Source organism: Nicotiana sylvestris, chromosome 12 (genome assembly GCF_000393655.2).
Source record: "Nicotiana sylvestris chromosome 12, ASM39365v2, whole genome shotgun sequence".
Classification (NCBI taxonomy): domain Eukaryota; kingdom Viridiplantae; phylum Streptophyta; class Magnoliopsida; order Solanales; family Solanaceae; genus Nicotiana; species Nicotiana sylvestris.
The window spans coordinates 166,763,175-166,787,559 of NC_091068.1; the positions used below are offsets into that span (position 1 = coordinate 166,763,175).

At 39.0% G+C, this 24,385-nt stretch overlaps 1 protein-coding gene and 1 long non-coding RNA gene across 5 annotated transcripts; both read left to right on the top strand.

Moving 5' to 3' along the window:
• Positions 1–8,252: 8,252 nt before the first annotated feature.
• Positions 8,253–13,552, top strand: LOC104249971 (5-methyltetrahydropteroyltriglutamate--homocysteine methyltransferase-like). 2 transcript variants are annotated; one of them, XM_009806509.2, is made up of 11 exons: positions 8,253–8,498; positions 9,144–9,497; positions 9,581–9,668; positions 10,728–10,855; positions 10,936–11,327; positions 11,418–11,581; positions 11,706–11,786; positions 11,882–12,048; positions 12,123–12,228; positions 12,346–12,596; positions 12,690–13,552. In XM_009806509.2, exons 2-11 carry the CDS (start codon positions 9,148–9,150, stop codon positions 13,258–13,260), a joined length of 2,298 nt encoding a protein of 765 aa, XP_009804811.1. In that variant the 5' UTR covers positions 8,253–8,498; positions 9,144–9,147; the 3' UTR covers positions 13,261–13,552. The 2 variants fall into 2 exon arrangements, with proteins under 2 accessions (XP_009804811.1, XP_009804812.1); XM_009806510.2 differs by lacking the exon at positions 8,253–8,498 and adding an exon at positions 8,526–8,648.
• A 5,633-nt stretch (positions 13,553–19,185) lies between these two features.
• LOC104249973 (uncharacterized) lies at positions 19,186–23,427 on the top strand. Of its 3 annotated transcripts, none has more exons than XR_011404555.1 (4): positions 19,186–19,638; positions 20,645–20,782; positions 21,645–21,731; positions 21,960–23,427. It is a non-coding gene; the product is annotated as an uncharacterized lncRNA (long non-coding RNA). The 3 variants fall into 3 exon arrangements; XR_716899.2 differs by having other exon boundaries at positions 19,191–19,638; positions 20,723–20,782; XR_011404556.1 differs by having other exon boundaries at positions 19,194–19,638; positions 22,935–23,427.
• The last annotated feature ends 958 nt before the right edge of the window (positions 23,428–24,385 follow it).

A 24,385-nucleotide genomic window follows, 5' to 3' on the forward strand; every position in this document is an offset into this window, starting at 1 on the left:
GCTTCCCGATTTCAACCCGGTAACCTTCCTCCCTTTTTAACCATCCCCATTGCTCTTGCGAATCATCTGTGAAGTGTTGGACGTGTGCCCTTTTAGCAGGTCTTTGCCGAATCTGAAACCTTCCTTCGAACCAAGCATCGTACTTTGGGTCTACCTCACCTTTGGCTAGTTCTCGCACCATGGTCTTGGGCTCCAAGAATCTACATTCATGCCACAGTTTTCTAATCTTCCCCTCGGGGAATATGACTCCCGGGCTTAATTCTAAGGCATGCTTGCTCATGTCTTCGTCAGTAGGGACTACTTGAAACCTGCCCAATTGTCGTAATACCCGATGAGGGGCATATGGCTGGATGCTGCGAAGGCCTATTAAGAGAACATGACATTCTTCGGCCGACATGTAGATCACCTCAGTATCAGCCAACCAACCGAATGCCCATTCAATTTGGTCAGCTGTTGTTGACCTTAACCGTGTAAACCATGCTTCGACGCCTTCGGGAAATCTGGCGCCTGTCATGCGCTTCTTGAATCCGCTGATACAATTCCTCTCGGTCAACCCGTGGTTCATGTATCCTACTCGGTGATGGAGATGTTCCTGCATCCATAGCTGAAGTAACAGGTTGCAACCTTGGAAGAACTTGCCTCCTTCTCGGCATATAGTCAGAGCCCGGTAGATTTCGGACAAAATCAAAGGAACCACAGTACTATTGGTTCTTTTGATTGCCACGTCGGCCATCCCTACCAGACCTATCTCTATCTTTTTATCCTTCCTTGGACAGACCATGACTCCCAAGAATGCTGTGATAAAAGCCAAAGTACGTCTTGCTTCCCATTTGTTTCTGTTCCCTCCGTGAGTTAACCCAAGGTTTGGTTCCTCAAAACCCTGCGGGGTTCCGTACCGCTGATACAAGAAATGGAGATCACAATATCCTCTCGATAAATCGTCATGTTGTACCTTCCGACTAATGCTTAGTAGATCCAGAAACGCATGCGGAGACACTGGCCTTGGCGAAAGCAAATATTGCCCTCTTAACCTCTCATTCAATCCCGCATATCCGGCGACTTCCTCAAGTGTTGGTGAAAGTTCAAAGTCAACAAAACGGAATACATTGCGGGTTGGGTCCCAAAATGGTATTAGAGCTTCAAGAATATCTGTCCTTGGCCTAACGCCCAACAAATTTACAAAACCTCCCAATATTCTTCCTACTACCTCTTTGCCATTGGCTTCCAAATCATTCCACCACATGTGGAGTTGTAGGGGGACCTCGCTGAGGGCCGAGAATGGTTCATTTTTCTCTGTGCTCATCCTGCACATTTATTAAGGTGACCTTTTAGGCCAAAACAGAAACCTTTATTTTGACTCTAAACAAAAATCTTGGAAAACAAAACAAACAGTATATGTATTTATATACATGTGTGTACATATATGCTTTATGGTATATCATTATTGGTAAAATGGAAAGGGGAGTTGGACCCGATGAGGGTTGCCTACGTATCTCACATCCGGTGAGAATCAAACCCGCGTAGTTCGGGCAATCAAGGATAAGTAAATGAACTAACCTTTTTTGAATTTGAAAGAACTACTTCAAAAGAAGAAAGGAAGTATATTTTTGAATTTCATTGGCTTTTTTTTTTTATTCTAAAGAAGAAGAAGAAAATATTTTTTTTTTGGAATTTTTCCTTTAATAAAAGAAATGCTTCTAACATGTTTTTTTCTGAATCTTCTAAAGAAGAATCAAAATATTTTCGGTTTTTTTTTTTTTTTTTTTATTCTTTTTTTTTTGTTTATATTATATATATATATATATATTTATTTTTTTTTTTTTTAAAAAAAACAATTAGAATGACTTTCTAAAGAAGTCCATAATGGAAAATATTTTTGGATTTTTATTGTTTTGAAAATTGGGGGTCTAAAAACCTTTCTAGACTTTTTGGCAAGACAAATATTTTTGCAACAAATAAAGACATATATATATATTTTTTTTTGGAAAATTAAAAACTTTTGGATTTATATATATATACATATTTATTTGTGACAAGTAGAGAGAGACCCTTTTATTATTTTTATTTTTTTTTATTTTTGCATTTTCATAAACGAATAAAAAAAACATTTTTTTTTTTTTAAAAAAAAAAATAAGACTCTTTTCATGGCAAAACAAACTATTTTTTTTCTATTTTTTTTGAAAGAACAATGATGATTTTTTTTTTATTTTCCCTTTGCTTTTAATATAACAAACTAACAAGACATTTTTCATTTTCAAAATTTCGGCAGAGTTTCGACTCTACTCGGACTTCTATGCTGTTATTTTCTCCTTTTTTTCACGATTTTCTTATATGTGGAAAATGATGACAACATACAAAATCTTTTGAATTTTCATGCTTTGTTTTTATTTGTATTTTTTTTTTATATTTATTATTTCTTTCAAAAATGTGGCATGGGAGACATAACGATTTCCAAGACTTCTTGGATTCCGCAAATGCTCCCCATGCGCTTTTCCCAACATGTGAAGCGTGGGGGACATAGGGAATTCCAAGGCTTCTTGGATTCCGCAAATGTTCCTCATGCTTTGATTAAAATAACATCATGCTGGAAATGACCAAATGACCCATTTGCCCTTGACTGAATACAACATGTAGCACATAGGATGTCATAAGATGGTCTATTATTTTCAGGTTGCTTGTCCTAGACGGACCCAACCCCTGTGTTGAGTCCCCTAAGTCAAATGCACATGATGCAAATAAACGTTCCTACTAGGGATCCGGCATGTGGCTTTGTTATACTAGGTTCAGAACCTGGGTGTTTGTTCTAGACCTGGCTTACCCGAGCGGACAGCTCGAGCCGAGGGGGGGCAGCGTACCGGGAATACAGAAGCTTCACCGGCTTAGCAACTTATCCGAACCTCGTTCTAAATTGGGATTTGACACTATACAGAAAAGAAGTCGTACGAAGTACACCCTTCTTCATGATTTAGAAGACTCAGAAAGGATATGGGTTTCGGCACAGTTTATATACAGTTCACATAATATCAAAGCGGTAAAAGCAACATTTAGCACATTAGGCTCAAAACATGTAAAAAATCAGATAAAGCCAAATATAACAATTTATCTAAGCTCGAATTTCTAACCCTAAACCAGTGGTTCTGGGCTCAGTCCCCAGCAGAGTCGCCAGAGCTGTCACACCTCCTTTTTCCGCGCCCGTGGGGCGCAAGGAGTTTTTTCCAATTAAAGGACAATCGAAACGGGATTGGTTTATTTATTTTAGAGTCGCCACTTGGGAGATTTAGGGTGTCCCAAGTCACCAATTTTAATCCCGAATCGAGGAAAACAATGACTCTATATTACAGTCTGCGTACCAGAAATCTAGATAAGGAATTCTGTTAACCCGGGAGAAGGTATTAGGCATTCCCGAGTTCCGTGGTTTTAGCATGGTCGCTCAACTGTTATATTTGGCTTATTTATCTGATTTTTAATACAATATGAACTTATGTGTAAATTTATTTTTTACCGCTTTACTATTATTTTTTAGGAATGTGAACATCGCTTAAAATATACCTTTGGACTGTGTCACATGAAATGCACCCACAATCCGAAACATATTTTATTTGATATTTTAGGATTTGGATTTGGGTCGCATGAAATGCACACCCGAGTTTAAGAAAATTAAATTATTAAAGGTGCGCCTAAAGAGACTATCGCGTTATTATTTTGCGGAGGCCGTGAAATTCGTTAAACGACCCTCCTGAATTCTAAGTAATTTTAAACAAGTATTTACTGAGGGCCCCTCAATTTGTATTTTTATTCGGCGAGGCTCATCTCATTCTTATTTTTTTTAAAAAGAATTCGCAACGTCATGAAAATGCGTCTCGGGCCACGCCACAATCAATGCGCCCGTGACTAGAGACATATTTCGACTCCGTTGAAATTTGGATTTGGGTCACATAAATGTGCACCCGAGTTTAGGGAGATAACATTATTAAAGGCGCGCCTGAAGCAACTAGCGCATTATTATTTTAGGTGGGGCCGTGAAATTTTCTAAACGGCCCGTCCCGGAATCTAAGTGTTTAATACATACATTTAGAGGGCCCCGCGGCTTGTGCATTTTTTCTTTTCTTCTTTTTTTTTTTTATTTTTTTATATATTTTTTTTTTTGCGAGGCTCGTCTCATTTTTACTATTTAAGGACAAACTTAAAACAACTACGATTTCCTACTAGTGAAGCCATCCGAGATTAAACAAAAAAGCGATTCTAACAGGTAATAATATCCATGGTAAAAATGAAAAATAGAATAACCTCGTTCATATGCTCATATTTACTTCAAGCATGCAGTAACCAAACATAAAATACCATTTTTAACACAACAACAAAAATTGCATCGTTGACATTCATAAATATAGAATATTTTCATTTATTGCCTTGAATCATAACATGCGAAACGAACAAAATGAAACAAGGGACGAAGAACACCAACCTTCGAACCTCGACAATCCTAGCACGACAAACAGTGCCTCCTACGGAACTTGAACCGGACTTCACCGAACAAGGAACCACAACGAAAACTCGGAACGACCTCGACGTTCCGGACCTCGACGAGCAAAACCACCTCACCGGACTGAAGCAACGACTGAGCTACTCAGCAACGCAGCAACAGCTGCTATTTTTCGGCGCAACACTATCGCGTGAAGCTGAGGTCGTCGGGGTGCAGCGAGGGAGGGAGTTTTAGCGGTCGTCCATGGTGGTTTTGACAATAGGGTGGTGATGTTTGGACGATGAGGGGGAGCTGTTGGTGCTGCAGCTGTTCCGGCGAGGAAACAACAGCTGCTGCGTGATAGCAATGGACGTGGGGGTGTGACCGGTTCAGTTGCGACGCAGTAGGGTTTTTGGACGGGTGTTTTGAAGAAGACGGAGGAACAGTGGTCGTTTGGGCAGCTGGGAGGTTGTCGATGGTTTGGGATCTGTTTGGTGGTGACAGGGAGATGAACGGAAGGTTGTGTGGTTGTTCACGGCGAGGGGGGAGTGACGGGGTGGTGTTCGGACAGTGGAGGTGACGACGCTGCTGCTACTCGTCGGACTGGGTAGTGACGATGGTGGAGCTGGGAGGAGGAGGGTCCGTGTGGTGGTGGTGTTTGGAGCGTTTGGACGTGGGGAAGGTGAAAAGGGGGGGGGGAGTCCGGTAGGTTTTTTTTTCTTCTTCTTCTTTGTGAAGAAGATGAACAGTGCGCCAGAATTTTTTTCCGTTTTTTTTTCTTTTTCTGACCAAAATCCCAAAAGTCCTCCTCTTTCATGTTTTGTCCGTGTATTTGTAATGTTTTGCCCTCAAAAAATGAGCCCCACGCGTGGTGGGGTTCAAGGCATATGTCCCCCACGCGTGGTGGGGTTCCCCACGTGTCCTGGACACGGTTTATTATGGGCTCGGTCCGAAAATTAGGCCTAAAACCGGGTAGTTTGAACCCGAATATTATTCTTTTGCCCGGACCCGAGAAATAGGAATACGCTGCTTAACTAGTCCTATGTAAGCAAAATAACTACCAAAAATAAGACTAGTATTTAAACGAAACTATATATTTTTAAATATTTTTTCAAGATTTTAACATAGCTACAAAAATATTAATAAAACTATTTTTTTTGTAATTTTCGTAAATATTAAGATAAAATATGAAGTACTATTTTTGTATTTTTTCAAAGTTAAAACGACTATAAAATATTAATAAACCATTTTTTGTAATTTTCGTAAATATTAAGATAAAATATGAAGTAATGTTTTTTTTGTATTTTTCAAAGTTAAAATAACTATAACATATTAATAAAACTATTTTTGTAATTTTCATTTTTTTTTTTTAATAAAGACAAAATATGAAATAATATTTTTGTATTAAAATGACTTCAAAACATTAATAGAATTATATATATATTTTTTGTTAATTTTCGAATTTATATAAAGTACCAAAATAAAGTACAATTTTTGTATTTTTCAAGTTTATGAGAAATACATAAACTAAAATTTATATATATATTTTCTGATTTTTTCTTTTTTTGCAACAAAATAAGGTAAAATAGTTAAAATAGTTATACTAGACCCAATTTCACATATTCACGCTAAAAATGTGAAAATTCTCGGGGAGGGTCAAAAATCACGTGCTTACAGTGGCAACCACAACTTCAGCACAATGTGATTCCTAATATAAAAATTTATATACAAAGTTCCATCTCCGCTGTTCTTTAGTATGGATCTTGAGAGTGGGGACAGATCACCTACTCCCACAACAAACTTTCTGTTGAATTTCTTTGACTGCAGCAAAAATTATTTAAAAAAAATATTGAAAGGGTAATTTGGACATTCAAAATGAGATTTGCTTCCCTTTAATTTGTAAGTTCCCAAACCATAATGAGGAGAAAGTGGCCCATGACTAACAACCTACTAGCTACTGTGCATCCTACATTTATATTTAATGAATTTAATATTCATATTTATATTCTCACCATTAATTTGTTACTTCATTTTTGTAATTATGAGTTTAATATTTATTAAAACTTCGATGAACTTATGATGTATTTGAAAAATATTAATACATCGGCGTACGCAAGTAATAAGTAGTACCAAATACCAAGGTTTGTGCTCGTGTTGTTTTTCTAATTTCTTCACAAACTACAACACACCAACTTCTTAATCCCACCCACCGTGCAATTTTTTCTTTGGAGTTTTCTGAAAAGGATTATATTTATATTCAGACTAAAAGAATGGAGTTTTGAGGATTTTATTTTGATTAAAGATTTTGAGGATTAAATTTTAAACAATTTAATTTTTTTGCACAAAACTCTACTTGTTTAATATTTTTAGAATAAATTTTATATATTTAAAATCTATGCGGTTATTCTCATTTTTTATAAAATGATATAAATATTTATAAGAAGTTGAAAATTTTCGTAGTAAAAAGTGTTATTTTTTAAGTTATAGTTTTTGTAATGTGAAATAGACCGAGTATCTAAGATAAATAAATAAAAATTTCTTATCATAAACTTTCCACTAGAATATATTTGTGACAAATTCTAGTTTGTTTAATTAATGTCGGCTCATTAAGCTTTCATATGCCAAGTTGATAGTGAGTTGAATGGTCTGAAACCAAAGTAGATCCAAGTGACAAAGAGAAAAAAGTAGAGCCCCCTTTTTTCTCCAAAAATTTAGAAAGGAAAAAACATATATGTCAAATGATCTAAACAAAATAGACCTTAAAGTGAAAGAAAGGAGGAGATTTATAGAATTACATGTTAATTTATCTATAAATCTTAATCAAAAAATGAAAAATGAAAGAAGCAAGAACGTTGAAGCATCAGGTATAAGAATCATAAATTTTTTGGCTACATTGATAAAATATAGAGTGAGAAGTAGTGTATTTGTAACATGAATGAATCTCCTTACCTTAGAATTAGAATGAAAGCAACACAGTAACAGACAACAGCATTAATTGTTTTGCTCAAATGAAGTAAACCCAATAACTTCCTCAATCCTCACTTCCTATGCTGGTTATATACACCGACATCCAAGTCTGGTTTTAGCAAGAAAAGTTTATTTTCATTTTGACCCCCCCAAAAACTTCAAAATGCTCTATTTTCCATTTAAATATTACTCCATCGTTCCATATTAAGTATTGTTTTAGCCAAATTGGTCCTTACGAAATAAATAAAGCATTTTATAAATGATTAAAAAAAAGTTGTATGAGAGATAAGAGGATAATTTGAAGAGATATCTGGATCATTTAGTCAAATAACCTTATGATTAATGCTATTAAATTATTCTTTTATGAATTTACAAAAACATTAAATCACACTTATTTTGAACCTAATGAAGTATATTCTTTCTTTATTCAAGGTCGAATGCAATCAACTAAACCTCTTCTCGTTATTTATAAATTTAACTTGTAATAGTTGGTTAGTTATTCTTGAGTCGATGGTCTTTCAGAAACAGTTTCTCTACTGTCACAGGGTAGGAATAAGGTCTGCGTATACTTTTCTCTCCACATACTCCACTTATGGGATTTCATTGGATTTTTTGTTGTCGTTGTTGGTTAGTTATCATCTTCAGCGTGCTAGTATTTACCATGGGATTTATGGTAATTATTTGAACGACCTAATTATGTAAATATTGCTATATTTATAAATGCATGACTTAAACTCAAAACACAAAACGCATAACTTAGGAGATAGAGTCCCACATGATTTTCTAATTGCCATTAAATCAGCCCCTCATTTCCATTGTTGTTAGCGCGTCAGCAAAGAGTAGTGGAGTATATTATACTCCCCTTTTAGCACTCCATTTTTATTTGGCGTAATTATTTTTAAATTTCCAGATCTACCATTGCCACCAACTCTGAATCTCCCATTTTCTCCTATATAAACACCATACACTCCCCCTCTTCAAACTCGCGTCACCTCTTTTTCCTCTGCTAATTTTTTGCTGAAGAACAAGAAGCAGTCATCTTTCTTTCCGCTTCTATCTCTTCCTATAGGTACGCTCTGTCGTTGCTGCCTTTTGTGGGTCTCCCTGTTTTACCTTGTACTATTTCTACTGACTATCTTCTTTCTGCTTCTCTTTGGCCACGTTCAATATAGTTCTCTTTTTCATATTATTGGTTTCTTCATTTGATCCAGATCTATTGGTATGATAGATATAATTCTTGATTCATTTGCATATTGCACGTATACCCGAAATTCTATCTTTTATCCTCATGCTCACGTTCAGATTTCTTTACGAGTTCAGTTCTTTGCTTTACTTCACATATATTTAAATCTATTGGTATGAACACATTTGTTCTGATGTTTAATGTTTTTGCTCCCTCGTCGTGGATGCATGAGATCTCTGTGATGTGGACAATTGTAGATCTAGTTTATGTATACCTCCTTTTTGGTTGATGCAACTTAGATCTGGAGTTATAGATTTGATCGAATTAATTAGATCGTTCAATTCATTGAGGATTTTCTTTACAACTTTTCATTCTTTGCTCTTGTACATTTTCTAAGGTTTCATAGGCTCTGCCTTGCAACAATTCACCTTCCTTGTGCACATTATTTCATATTTAAGAAAAGGATGGATCTTTACTATATCAATGGGTTCTGTTGAATTCTTGTCTGACTGATTGAATTTGGTGAAGCAGAAAAATGGCATCTCACATAGTTGGATATCCTCGTATGGGCCCAAAGAGAGAGCTGAAATTTGCTCTCGAATCTTTCTGGGATGGAAAGAGCAGCGCTGAGGACTTGAAGAAGGTCTCTGCAGATCTCAGGTCATCCATTTGGAAACAGATGGCTGATGCTGGCATTAAGTACATTCCCAGCAACACATTCTCTTACTATGATCAGGTGCTTGACACAACGGCTATGCTCGGTGCCGTCCCATCTAGATACAACTGGACCGGTGGTGAGATCGGATTCGACACTTACTTCTCCATGGCCAGAGGAAATGCCTCTGTCCCTGCTATGGAGATGACCAAGTGGTTTGATACCAACTAGTGAGTGAAACGAATATCATTTGAATCAACAGTTATTATTATTATTATTCTGAATTCATACTGATCATCACTATTTGATCCAGCCACTTCATTGTCCCTGAATTGGGACCTGATGTTAACTTCTCTTATGCTTCTCACAAGGCAGTGGACGAGTACAAAGAGGCTAAGGGGGTATGTGACTTATTATTAATCTTTAGTTTTGATTTCACGAGACATGTCCATATCTTAGTTATTTGAAAAGAAGCATTATTATGTAGCGTCCATAATGGGCTTCACTTTTAGGGGTAACCTTATAGCAGAAACCTTGTGGTCTGTGATACAAATTGGGTGGTGTGGAGAGAAAGAGAGAATATGCATATACATATTCTTTTCAGTTTTTCTCATTTCAGTTTGTTTAGAGGCAGGTAGGGGTGTTCATGGTTCGGTTTGGATATGTTTTTCCCTAAAAAGAAACCAAACCAAGTGAACCGATTTTTCAGATATTAGAACCAAACCAAATCAATTAAGTTGTTTTTTCTTGATTCGGTTTATGTCGTTTTTTCGGTTATTTGTCGGTTTTTTCTTAAATATAAGACATACACTACCAAACACATATTTCGGTGACCACATTTTCAACGTAACACTATCAAATCAATTGCCCTTTGAGAAATTTATTATTTACCAAGATATATTGATGATAATTGAATCAAATAGTGATGAATAATTTAAGGACTCAATTAAAAATATATTATTTTTAACATGAAATAGATTCTTATACTTAACAAAAGAAAACTATCAATTTAACTAGAATGTAAAGGTAAAGACCTGTACTAAAAGTGCAAACGATTAACATTTACTATAAAAATTTTGAAACTTTGTATAAAAGTATACATATATATAGGTGTAATAATAAATTTAAAATAGCTACTCCTATATTCGGTTTGGTTCGATTTTTTTTTATTAAAACTAAAACCAAACCAAAAAGTATCGGTTTTTAAATTTCAAAATCAAAACTAAACCAAACCAAAAAGTATCGGTTTTTTTGGTCGGTTTGGTTTGGTTTTCGGTTTGGTTTGGGTTTTCGGATTTTTATGAACATCCCTAGAGGCAGGGGTTGGTTCATTATTCCCTATATGTTTATTACAACTATATAGTGTCCTGTTAATTTCACTGTTCGTATGTACCTTTGGTTTGTTTTAAATGGAATTAAGAGATAGGACTGATGATTGATTGATCTTTCTCTTCGCGCAGCTTGGTGTAAATACTGCTCCGGTACTTATTGGTCCAGTCTCATACCTGCTGCTATCTAAACCTGCTAAGGGTGTTGAGAAATCTTTCCCCCTTTTATCACTTCTCGACAAAATCCTTCCAATCTACAAGTAAGAAATACACTCTTTTCTTTGTCTCAGTCATCTATTTCTGTAGACATTCCCATTTTAACTCAAAAACATCATTGCAGGGAAGTAATTTCCGAGTTGAAGGCTGCTGGTGCTTCCTGGATTCAGTTTGATGAGCCTACCCTTGTGTTGGATCTTGAGGCTCACCAATTGGAAGCATTCACCAAGGCATATGCTGAACTGGAATCAACTCTATCTGGCCTTGATGTTCTCATCGAGACCTACTTTGCTGATGTTCCTGCCGGCGCATTCAAAACCCTTACTGCTTTGAAGGGAGTTACTGCCTTTGGTTTTGACTTGGTTCGTGGAACTCAGACCCTTGATTTGATCAAGGGTGGCTTCCCCTCAGGAAAGTATTTGTTTGCAGGAGTGGTTGATGGGAGGAACATCTGGGCTAATGATCTTGCTGCATCTCTTGAGCTCTTGAAATCACTTGAGGGCATTGTAGGAAAAGGTATGTAACCCACATCTCCACGCTGCATGGCTTATTTTGTTGGTGCTTTGCTGCAGAAGATAATTTTTTTCTGTGAACTTAATAATGCAGATAGGCTTGTTGTCTCTACATCTTGCTCATTGCTCCACACTGCTGTTGATCTCATCAATGAGACCAAGCTAGATGATGAAATCAAATCATGGTTGGCATTTGCTGCTCAAAAAGTTGTTGAAGTGAATGCTCTTGCCAAGGCATTGGCTGGTGACAAGGATGAGGTATACTTCATTCCTACGTGAAAAGGTCTCGAGAAGAGTGCCTGCCAAAAAATCAAAGTTTGTGATTTTATCCTTACTAGATTGTTCTATCATTCATGACCAAATGTTTTGGTTGTATTTTCAGGCTTTCTTCTCCGCTAGCGCCGCTGCTCAAGCTTCCAGAAAGACCTCCCCAAGAGTGACAAATGAAGCTGTTCAAAAGGCTGTAAGTGATGAGCTATTTACCGTTTATTTTTTGTCATGACTTTGTTAGGGAATATGCTTAACTTACCAGCTTGGGCTTCATTTTTGTTTTATCAGGCTGCTGCTCTCAGAGGGTCTGACCACCGCCGTACTACAAATGTTAGTGCTAGGCTTGATTCCCAACAAAAGAAACTAAACCTCCCGGTTCTCCCGACTACCACCATTGGGTCCTTCCCTCAGACAGTGGAGCTCAGAAGAGTTCGTCGTGAATACAAGGCCAAGAAGTGAGTCTTCTACTAGCTCTTGTCATTGTCAATGTTGTCAAACCTGTATTCTAATTAATACGATTTGTTTCTAGGATCTCTGAGGAGGAGTATGTTAAAGCCATCAAGGAGGAAATCAAGAAGGTTGTTGAACTCCAGGAAGAGCTTGACATTGATGTCTTGGTTCATGGAGAGCCCGAGGTAAGGCGACTCACATGCTTGCTAGGCGACTGCTTCTTTTTCTTACTTTATGCATATTCTTGGTCTTTGATATCCTCCAATGCATCTTTAGTCACTTTGGATGTTCAATGCATGCAGAGGAACGATATGGTTGAATACTTTGGGGAGCAACTTTCTGGTTTTGCATTCACTGCTAATGGATGGGTTCAATCTTATGGATCTCGATGTGTGAAGCCACCAATCATCTATGGTGATGTCAGTCGCCCAAAGCCAATGACTGTATTCTGGTCCAGCATAGCTCAGAGCATGACCAATCGCCCAATGAAGGGAATGCTTACAGGACCAGTTACCATTCTCAATTGGTCATTTGTCAGAAATGACCAGCCAAGGTAATTAATATTTGATTCCCCCCCCCCCCCCACAACCCCAATCTGAAATTGTTTTTACGAGTTGATGTTGATGTGTGTCATCTTCGTCTCCAGATTTGAGACCTGCTACCAGATTGCTTTGGCCATTAAGGATGAGGTGGAGGATTTGGAGAAGGCAGGCATCACTGTCATCCAAATCGATGAAGCTGCATTGAGAGAGGGGTTGCCTCTTAGGAAGGCTGAGCATGCTTTCTACTTGAACTGGGCCGTTCACTCCTTCAGAATCACCAATGTTGATATCCAGGACACTACCCAGATCCACACTCACATGTGCTACTCCAACTTCAATGACATTATCCACTCCATCATCGACATGGATGCTGATGTGATCACAATTGAGAACTCACGTTCCGATGAGAAGCTCCTCTCAGTTTTCAGGGAGGGAGTGAAGTATGGTGCTGGAATTGGCCCTGGTGTCTACGACATCCACTCTCCAAGAATACCATCAACCGAAGAAATTGCTGATAGAGTGAACAAGATGCTTGCTGTTCTTGACACCAACATCTTGTGGGTCAACCCTGACTGTGGTCTCAAGACCCGCAAGTACACCGAGGTGAAGCCAGCACTCCAAGCCATGGTTTCTGCAGCCAAGGCCATCCGCACCCAGCTTGCCAGCGCCAAGTGAGCCAGTCGGAAGAAACAACCCTTGGGGCATTATTCATGGTGTTCTTTAACTTGAAAAGGAAATTTTCTATTGATTTTTAATAGTTGTGATTGCTATGATATTATTCTGTAGGTTAGTAGTACTGCCCCCCGGGCATCCCATTCTTCTTTTTTCTGTTTTTCTTAAGAGCGTTCTCTCTCCGGAGGAAATCATATCTGCTCTATTTTGATGATGTTATCCTCAAATTTATTTGAAAGGCATCAAGAGGATTCATGTACTTTAAATGAATGAAAACCAAAGAATTGCCGTCCTCTGTTTTCATGTCTGTTGGTGATTGTTTGCAAGTCAGCATCTTTTTCTTCTTTGAGTCCTGCTTTGGCATAATAGGTCTTCATTTCTAAACATTAACCCCTTTGTAGTTTTTTTTCCATTCATTTTTCTGTTTGACCTGTTAAAATTAAATAATTGGGATCCTATAGGGATCCTGATTCAAACAACTAGAACGGAAAACAATCAAAGAAAAAGATATAAGGGATATGTGGAATTTGAGGGAATTGATGAAGCAACACAAATTCAGAAGTAATAGCATAGAATCAGTAAAGGAATTCAACCAATCATGGTCAAAAGAAAATAGTTATTCACCCATATTATCCATTAGAAAATGGATTGGATAATAAACTTTTTAAAAACGGATCAAATATGGATAAGGACCATATTATCCACTTAGAAAATGGTTAACCATAACTAATGTCTTTAACTTTTACATTTGTGAAGCCTCAAATTGGGAGTTACTCAAGTTTGGGAGATTAGAAATTCTCCCAAAAGTGATCATATTCAAGAAGCCATGGATAATATGGATATCTATATTATCCGCCAGATAACCCGTTTTTTATTCGTCTCAAATACGGGTCGGGTCGGATAATTTATCCATTTTTTGAATTAACCGCTTTCGACCCGCTCATATACGATCTGACCCGCCCGTTTTCCACCCCAAAATCAAACTAAGCATCACAAATGAAGATCCTACTGCAGAAAAGATTAAGAATGAAAAGAGAGGGAATACAAACAAAAATACTCTAGTGCTGACTACGGTTATCAGCTTGAACCACCAACATTTTGCCAAAGCTACAAGATTTTTTACTTTTTTTTAACTATATAATAATGAAGGTTTTAGGTACGACGAAGGGTAGTTTCGTAATAAAGTTCTTTTTTATAGGCATTTTGGTACCTTTCATTTCTCCATTCTCGGCAACACGTGTTTACCATAGTTGGCTTGAAACTCAAAAGGAAGAATACCGAGAACGGGCTTTCATACCCATTTTCTTTTTTATACACCGTTTCTATCATACCCCGCATTTTAGGGGTCATGCCATCCATGAGTACTGCGCGCTGCAGGCGGCAGGACGAGTGTCAGTCGCGTAGTCGACGTGTGCTGACGATGCGTTGTGAAGGATCATCAGGCAGAGGGGCTTTGCATGAGGCAACAACCATCAAGATATGTTGTGTTGCATGTCCTAAGAGTGCCAAGAGAGTTTAGCGAGGACTTGGGATGAGACCAAGGATCTAGCCTGCGGGTGACGGCCACGTACGTGCATGAATGTCACGACCGTACATTTCCGAGACAAAAGGGGAATCTAGGGATTTAGATAGTAGGCCTTGTTCCTAGTATGCTATTTATATGCTGACCAAGTTTAGCGTCATTTGGAGTTCGTTTGCCTATGAGCTTGACTTCATCAAGGGCAGTGGCATTGTCGTAATTTGCTGAAGTGTCCGAAGGATATAACTATTTCCACGAGTATGGGAATGGGCTGAAACTTCATGGAAGTGTGAAGGAAGTCAAGAGAAAGATTTAGGAACAAACGACGCCTTATTCGGAGTTCGGATGAGTGAGAAAGGGTCATTATGATTCTCTGGCCAAAACATGTCTACTAGGGGATCATGAGTTTTTTTTATTTTAAGCATATATAAGGGGGCAGAGGTGTTTGAAGCTCAGCCAGCCTCCCTTGTGCGTGCTGCCACCAAGCCGCACCAAGTGAGCTACCTTGAGGGGGAACCTCAAGGGCCTGCTTGGGCATCTCGAAGGAGTGTCATAGGTATCCATATGAGCTTGGGAACTTTATGGATGGCACGACGCCTCAGGGCTAGCTTTGGGAACAAAACGGTCACCGGAGGCTTGACGTGTGGAACAATTATCCCCTGGGACTACCAAAATGGTGGATAAAGACCTCCGTGCTGATTGGATACTTGAAGCACCTATCTTAGGGGCCTCATGTGTCGACTTGTGAGCTTGGCTTGGGTTCAGCTAGGCAAGCAAGGGTCAGTTGGCCTAGACGTGCAATTGTGGGGCGACACTGCACTATGCGGGACGGAAGTATGTCGCGAGGGCTATGTTTGGCTATGCCATAAGGCAATGATGGGCATGCTATAAAAGACGCACATGGCAAAGGCCAAGGACTAAAGGTTTCCCTAATTGGGCGAAGCACAAGCTGGGTGCGGATGCATGAGGCGAGTGTCAAGCTTGAGGATTGGACTGTGCACGCGAGAGCGATGCTCAGTGGTAGGCGAGGGACTGATATGTCCTTAGCCAACCTGGGGTGTGCGCATGGATGAGATCCAGCAGATGAGAAATGCCACAACTGGTCAAGGCTACGAGCCTAGACATCAGACATGCGGTACAGTTGGAGCGAGCCTCCTAGGCAAACTTCACCACAGGCACATGATCATGCTAGAAAACCTGCGAAAGAAGCATGTAGTGTGGGGTGACTACAGGCGTCGCACGGGCTATTTGGTGTCTCTAGCATCCGGAAAAATGTCGGCCCGTGACACGTGGTATCAAAGCTTATTTTTGCCATGATACGTTATTTCAGAGTAGAAGTTAAGATGGCGAGTGCATTGGATGTCAGTGCGGAGATCATATCGAAGCAGAGATTGATGTTCATATGCCATCAAAGGGATGTCTTCCATGCAGCGGGCGTTGTTTGTAGAGGGATACTATTAAGGCACGTTTGGCTTGAGAAAGAGCCATTGTGCGACACTGGTGGGATAGTTCCACAAGAAGGGACAAACGATTAGCAGAAGCTCAATTGTTCTTGATTGTGATGATCCGACAGTGTGTCAAAAACTCTGTTAGCAGTTGGTTAGCAGCTTTGCTAAGCAAGGGATGGACGTAAAGAATGTCGAGTGCAGACTGAGAGTGTTCCTTGTGCGGGTTGAATACCGTTTGAACTAAGAGAGTTCAATTGCATGGGAAGCTTGTCAGGTTGAGACATTTTGTTCATGTTAAGCACCAGGTTGGAGCTGTTGGCCGTTTTGAAGAAGGAACTGGACAACCTCAGTTTCTTTCGAAAGTCTGGGCTTCAGTTGAAGGTGATGATATACCGATGAGTCGGGTGGTCAGGAAAAGGCCATGTTTTCCAGGTTGTGCAACCATATTGCAAAGAGTGAGCCGTGGACTATAAACATTGGGCATGATCGTGTAGTGATCTTTCCGAGGATGCGAGCAGCGCATCAGTTGAGTATCTTTCCCGTGGGATAGACTTGTGGACTGCCTGAGGGCATTGAAAAGGGATCTTCTAGAGAGTTGTCATTATGATAGATGCTAGCAGTGTAGAGGTCACTTAGCCATCTAAAGGGTTGTGATGAATGGTAGGAGAGTCACTTAACAACCGTGAAGAAGGACCTGTGTGTAGGCTTCTTAGCGGGAATGTGTGAATGTCACAATGGGGTGGAGTCAGCCAGCAAGATTGTGTAAAAGAGCCGAATCGTGTGATGGGGAGGCATGGCGCTGAATTGCTAAGGTGAGGAGCCGAATTCGAAGGAAATAGCGAAGCTTTAGAATTGAGCGGGATTCCAAGTTGGAAGGTGTCATTCTAGAAAGGGGTATACCGAATGATCGGGGACCATTGAGATGGGGCCATATGCGAGGCATACCGAACCAGGAAGTCGTGCTAGCAGTACTAGGAAGGTTCTTGTCTATAGGGCATGTACAAGGTACTACCGGGAGCATTGGGTACTTGCTGAGGAAGTGACAGTTGGAAAACAAAGAGCTTTGTTCTTGAATGTGGCGATGCTATAACTTTGAGAATGTAGTACTCACCAAGAGTACGTCCCAAAGAGCTTGCTGAGTGCCAAAGGGTACGAAGTAGTGGAGTTGCCAAAGGTGTCATGTTGCAACATTAATTTCCAGAGGCCGAGCTAATATGCCAAGTGGGACAGGTACATTGAGAAGTATCCTCCACATTGAGTGTGGGAGGGTCCGCCTGTGCAGAGGTGTTGGTGCAGAATTGTAAGTCTAGAAGCGAGAGAGTCTTCCAAGGTAACCAGGGCAAGAAAAGGGCTACGCGAGCTATTGAGCTGCGTGAGCTAACCCTAAATGCGCGAAAGGGCTTCATGGGATGTTGAGCCACCAGAGCATAAAGGGGCTACGCGAGTTGTTGAACTGCGGGAGCGGCGCCAGAAAGAGCACACTGATGTGCTTTACCAGTGTGGGAAGAGCTTCGAACGATGTCAAGGCCGTGAGGGTCATGGCGTGGTTGACTAGTGTGTGTCACCAAATAGTTAGTCATCAGAGGGTGCAAGTGCGGAGGCACATTCCGAGCGAACACCGATAGGAGGTGCAGTGCAGAGGCACGCTTGGAAGATACTTGAGGGAGAAGTGTGAGGGGCACGACTCCATGTTGAGAATGGACTTTGAGGAAGTCCGATCCACAAGGACTAAGGGAGCCGGTGTACATCCCTGAGGGGGCAGACTCCGAGTTGTCGTGGGCATTGTTGTGTCAACGGGGACGATGACATGTTGAGTGTGGGAGGATTTCACACCCTGCATTTTGGGAGTCATGCCATCCATGAGTACTGCATGTTGCAAAGCGGCAGGACGAGTGTCAATCACGTAGGCGACGTGTGCTGACGATGCGTTGTGAAGGAGCATCAGGTAGAGGGGCTTTGCATGAGGCAACAACCATCAATATATGGTGTGTTGCATGTCCTAAAAGTTCCAATAGAGTTTAGTGAGGACCTGGGATGAGACCAAGGGTCTAGCCTGCGGGTGACGGCCACGTACGTGCCTAAATGTCACGACGGTAGGTTTCCGTTCTAAAAGGGGAATCTAGATATTTCGGTAGTAGGTCTTGTTCCTAGTATGCTCTTATATATGCTGACCAAGTTTGGCGTCATTTGGAGTTCGTTTGCCTATGAGCTTGACTTCACCAAAGGCAGTGGCATTGTCGTAATTTGCTGAAGTGTCCGAAGGCTATAACTATTTCCACGAGTATGGGAATGGGATGAAACTTCATGAAAGTATGAAGGAAGTCAAGATAAAGCTTTAGGAACAGACGACGCCTTATTTGGAGTTCGGATGAGTGAGAGGGTCATTATGATTCTCTGGCCAAAATATGTCTACTAGGGGATCATGGGCATTTTTATTTTAAGCATATATAAGGGGGGCAGAGGTGTTTGAAGCTTAGTTAGCCTCCCTCGTGCGTGCTGCCACCAAGCCGCACCAAGTGAGCTACCTTGAGGAGGAACCTCAAGGGCCTGCCTGGGCATCTCAAAGGAGTGTCATAGGTATCCATATGAGCTTGGGAACTCTATGGATGGCGCGACGCCACAGGCTAGCGTTGGGCACAAAAAGGGCACCGGAGGCTTGACGTGTGGGACGATTATGCCCTGTGGGCTACCGAAATGGTGGATAAAGACCTCTGTGCCGATTGGATACTTGAAGCACCTATCTTAGGGGCCTTATGTGTCGACTTGTGAGCTTGGCTTGGATTCAGCTAGGCAAGCAAGGGTCCATTGGCCTAGACGTGCAATTGTGGGGCGACACTGCACTATGCGGGACGGAAGTATGTCGCGAGGGTTATGTTTGGCTATGCCATAAGGAAATGATGGGCATGCTATGAAAGACGCATATGACAAAGGCCAAGGACTAAAGGTTGCCCTACTTGGGCGAAGCACAAGCTGGGTGCGGATGCACAAGGCAAGTGTCAAGCTTGAGGATTGGACTGTGCACGCGAGAGCGATGCTCAATGCTAGGCGAGGGACTGACATGTCCTTAGCCAACCCCGGGTGTACGCATGGATGAGATCCAGCGGATGAGAAGTGCCACAGCTGGTCAAGGCTACGAGCCTAGACATCAGACAGGCAACATAGTTAGAGTGAGCCTCCTAGGCAAGCTTCACCACAGGCACAAGATCGTGCTAGAAAACCTGGGAAAGAGAAAAGGTTGGCCTGTAGTGTGGGGTGACTACAGGCGCCACACGGGCTATTTGGTGCCGCTAGCGTCCGGAAAAATGTTGCCCGTGACAGTTTCCTTTCATTGTTTCTTTCTTCTCTTTCTCTATTGCATCCCTCTATTTTTCTTTTTCCTGAATCTATCACATGTCAAGAGCTTTTTCCTTAGAGGTAATCTTTCAAAGTATGAGCCTTTTATTTTGGTCAGTTTTTTCTGTAATATTTTCTTGATTATTTTACTTTCTTTATTGGTAATCACCATTTGTACTTTTGGGTTGTTTTGGGGTTGTTTCTTATTTGATTTTCTACATGTATGTCACTAATTTCTCTGTTTTGCTCGTGCATGTTGGGAAATTTAAACCCAGGTACAAGTGATCTATTCTTGGGATAGATATATAAAAGCTGCTAAAATCGATGAAGCTTTCGTTTGACCTAAATTTCTCTTTCTTAAAATTAAAACTCCCCCTTTTCACTTCCTTTTTGTTTTTTTATTTCGTGACAAATTTTCATCGCTTTTATCCTTATAGTTTCACTCTCTGATTGGTTTTCCCCCTTTTGAGCATTACTCACAAACGCTATATTTATACAAAATATATACCTATAGGTATTGAGTGCCCATCCAATTCTTTAGATTCAGTGGTATCTGCTTAGTTTTTTAAAGCAATTAAAGTCATCCAGTAATTGTTGTGCATTATTTTGTTCTATTTGATTCTATTAAGATAATAGTGGTAGCAAGTATACTCATCTCCAGTTTCCGCCTTGGTTTCTCGAGGATTCCTCAAAATGGAGTTTTTTGGTGGGATCGGAAGGAAAAAAGTATAGTGTGAATAAACATTTCTACTTCCAAATAATTTAGAGGGATTATTTTTCCTTAGAAACATTACAAAGTTATGGTTTTACTTTATCTTACCTTCTCCAAAATAAAAAAATAAAAAAATAAGCAATAACTAAACAATCAGATAACATTATTGAATTGATACTGTAACAATTAGATTCTGAGGGACTCGAGAAATACAATGATTTTAATGCGTAAATAAAAGTTTACGAGACTTTTGATGTAAAAGGGCGCCCACAACTAGGATAGTGAGTCGACTAGCTAGAAAATTAATCTTTTTTCTTTCTGTTTCCACCAGTTTCTAAGTTGTCAATATTAGGATGTGCCTTTTCTGTTTTGTAGGTATTTAGTTCACAAGAGCAACATCTGCACTCAATGTGATGTCTGAAAACATTGACAAGAAGCTATATTTTTTTGCAGCCAGATATGTGCTATCAATTGTAATTTTCACTTTGCAATGGTTATGGATTTGCTGGTGAGGTAAAATAGTCTTTCTTATTGTTTCTTGTACTGCATTTTTAAGCCATGATTTTTTTTTTCCTATGATACTTCTTAGATTTGCAGCTTCAAGATATGCTATTATCTTTTTTTGAGAAATCTATTGAGCAGTGAGCAGTATCCCTTTACCGACAATCCTTCATTGTGGATCTTGTACAACTCCGTGATAGATGCTTCTAATTTTTAGCATTATAAATTTCAAAAAATGTCCTTTATCATAGTAAAGAATCTTCTATCTGAAGGTTTTCTGGTTGTCTCCTTTACCAATTAGAGAAATCTGCAGAGGGTGAGTCCTTCCCTGAGTTATATGCATTTATATTGTAACTGGAGTCAGCACTTTTAATTATTTGTAGTTTGAAATGGCACCTCCAAAAGATGCATGTTTTCTAAGTTTACTGCTAAATCGTTTACATTACTTTGTAAGTCCTCTTAACAAATAATTTTGATGCTAATACTTAAAAATACAGTACATAAAAGGTATTATCGTGCAGCCCATGAACTTAATGAAGTTATGTCTTCACAACATAAGCTTTCTGGTTAACTATAAATAGTTGCACATTCAATGTAAAACAAGATAGTTTCACACTATTCAATCATCAACTGTTCAATCCAAAGATATCAAATCTTGCTCCTAATAAAAATAATTGAAATTCATTCTATACTGTGCAACAGATAGAACTTGTTGAATGTGGTTTTCTGTGGTTACATACTTTTGGCTTATTGTGGTAAAGTTTTACTGGGGGTCACTAATAATTTTTTAACAATTATTAATCATTTGCTATTGTCCGTATATTATTTTTGATAACTAGCTAGATCATTAATCTGGTATATTTTTCAAGTACAGATTATTCAGTAGAGGAAGGAGAGCTCATATTTCTCAAGGATAACACAGAAATCATGCAAAATCCCCGGCTCTGCTGATTGCGAGATGGTAAATTCTCCTATTTTGTTCATCTTTATCAATAATGTGATTTGTAATCAGTTTGGTGTTCTTGAAGTTGGGGTCGCTCTGAAATAGTTCTTTAACTTGCAAGAGTTGCTCTCTCCAATGATGCAGCTTAGCTAGGAGTTGAATTCTTCTTTCTGGCTAAGGAAGAATACTCTTTGAGTTCCATGATTTTTTGCTTATTTTTGACATGCATTTTTCTTTGCAAGTTAGGCAGTAATTGGCCAATGTGATATGCTTGATGTCCTGGGAAAACAAAAGAAGGAAGGTTTGTTTGCATGTAATTTCCTCTGTCACTCCACTGTAACATTGATCTGAGTATTTAGCCTAGTTATTTTTTTTTAAGTATGTGACTTCTTTTTTGTATTATGGTGTTTTCTCCTTAGATAATTAGTTTAACTGTGTTTCATGGAGTTTTCCTACTGTGTTTTGCATTATTTAGATAATAGCATAGGAAGCCAGTCAAAATCTACGCAGCTGGTGTGCTTGTGAGCTATATTTCTCTTCCTTTGGTTAGAGCAGCAAAATAGTCTGGAGTGTCATAACAGTGCGTGAAAAGATCTTCTCATAAATGAGCAGATGTGTGCGATGAGTATTAGCTCTTACTCTTGAATCATTGTGTTACGAGTAGAGACATCATTGTTCTTTCAACTACCAGAAATGCATAGACTAACACTTATTTTTAGGAATTTCTTTCTATTAATGTTCAAGGGGTAGGCTGCCACTAATGCTTGCATTACGATAGACTGTCTGCATCACACCCCTTGGGGTGCAACCTTTTGCTGGAGCCTGCGTGAATGCGGGATTCTATGTGCACTGGGTTCCCTTTTTTTAAGGGGTAATGTATTTAGCCTTCTGGATAGAAGTTCAACTGGAATCTTTTAGATGGTTTTTATTTTGTTATAGATTATTTGTGGCTTACTTTTTCCTTTTGCTTCCATTCTTCTCTTTCTTTTTTTTTCTGTTTTGTATGATGATTCTGTGTACTTCCACACCACATTAATTTACTGCATTAAAAAATGGATGAGACTTCAATTGTTCCCCTCGTAGAAGCTTTCGATTTGGTATACATCAGTAAAGTTTATCCTCATACATCTTTCTTGGTTTATAGTCGGTTTTTTATTTTACAGATTTCTCTCTATGCCCATAATTGCTTCGCTTTTGTTCGTATTACTCTTATGTATGCAGTTCATTCCAGATCTTTAACTTGTGAAATATACCCAAGGATCAGTTTCCTCCAAATGCATTACTTCTCGAATCCCTACCCAGCTTAAGGCGTTGAAGGGGGTGCCTACTTGAGATTTGCTGATTTTAGTTCTAATGCATGTTCATATGGGCATGCATGTGTATAGTTGGGTGTTCATATTACATATGAATGCATGTATTTTTGGATGTATTTTGTATAGAGAAGTGGTGGATTGAGTGATTAGAGAGTTGCAAATGATGTGATTGCAAATAGATTATTACATGCATTAGAGTGTATGATAACGTTGCAGTTGATGATGGATCAAGAAAAGGCAGGAATGTATTGAACTTGATTACGGTTTTACCAAGCAAATTATAGTATCAGATTATGCTTTGTTATCATTTTCACTTTGTATTTTCTAGAGCTTTGTTCTCCAAAATGTATGTAAATACTATGAAACTTTAATTTCTCGAACAAAAAATATTTTGAATTGTAGCAATATTGTAGCTGCGCAACTAACAAAAAATTATATCGGGCATGCGCCCGTGCTATCCCATTTAGTATTATACAATGCTAATGTTACTATTCCCTGTAATACTACGTCTTTTGCCATGCAACAATAGACTAGAACTCAATCAACGTTATTAACCGCTGAAATAAATACTCATCACCTTTTTTTATGACGCTATTTGATAAAGCTAAGTGAATCCACGTCCAGTTACTTTAATTAGGTTACAATAACAACGACCCAATGTAATCCCATAATTGGGGACTTTAATTAGGTTGAACTATATTTATTTTGTAGAAGCTGTCTAGTGAATTTAAGACATAAACAAAATGAATTTTTATATTCTTATTCACTATATAAAACTATATTACCATTTCTATTCAAGTTTTATTATAATTATATTTTATATACACAATTACCATTTATGTACATTTTAAGGGAATTAATGATAATAATTAGTATCCTAAAATTACTCTTAACATATCTTTCACTCCCCCACATTTCTCTCTCCACATCTCACCCCCCCCTCCCCACGTATCTTGCACAAGAGAGCAACACTTCCACCATTGACAACCATTAACAAGCTTTGAAGCTTTGAATTCGAATTTGGGTTTTCAAAAAATACTGTTTGTTTGGATTGGATGTTGTTGCAAAGAATTGATAATTCTCTCTACGTCTCTCTCTATCTCTCAATCCCAAATTTTAGTAATGTAAAGCAAAGGAAAAGAGAGCAGCAATTCCACCATTGACAGACATTAAAAAGTTTTGAAGCTTCGAATTCGAATTTGGGTTTTCAAAAATCATTATTTGTTTGGATTGTGCGTTGTTGCAAATAATTAGGAATATGATTTGGAGTTTATATCTCAATTTTGAGGGGTTTTGGTGAAGATTAGACTTGGTTTTGGCTGAATTTCAGATTGAAACTCGAAGAAGAAGAAGAAGAAG

Bases quoted from the DNA above. Each gene is read 5' to 3' on its own strand.
- LOC104249971 (XM_009806509.2), top strand. From the start codon at position 9,148: ATGGCATCTCACATAGTTGGATATCCTCGTATGGGCCCAAAGAGAGAG. The intron at 11,328-11,417 runs GTATGTAACCCA...TTAATAATGCAG, and splicing joins TGAGGGCATTGTAGGAAAAG to ATAGGCTTGTTGTCTCTACA. The intron at 12,597-12,689 runs GTAATTAATATT...CTTCGTCTCCAG, and splicing joins GTCAGAAATGACCAGCCAAG to ATTTGAGACCTGCTACCAGA.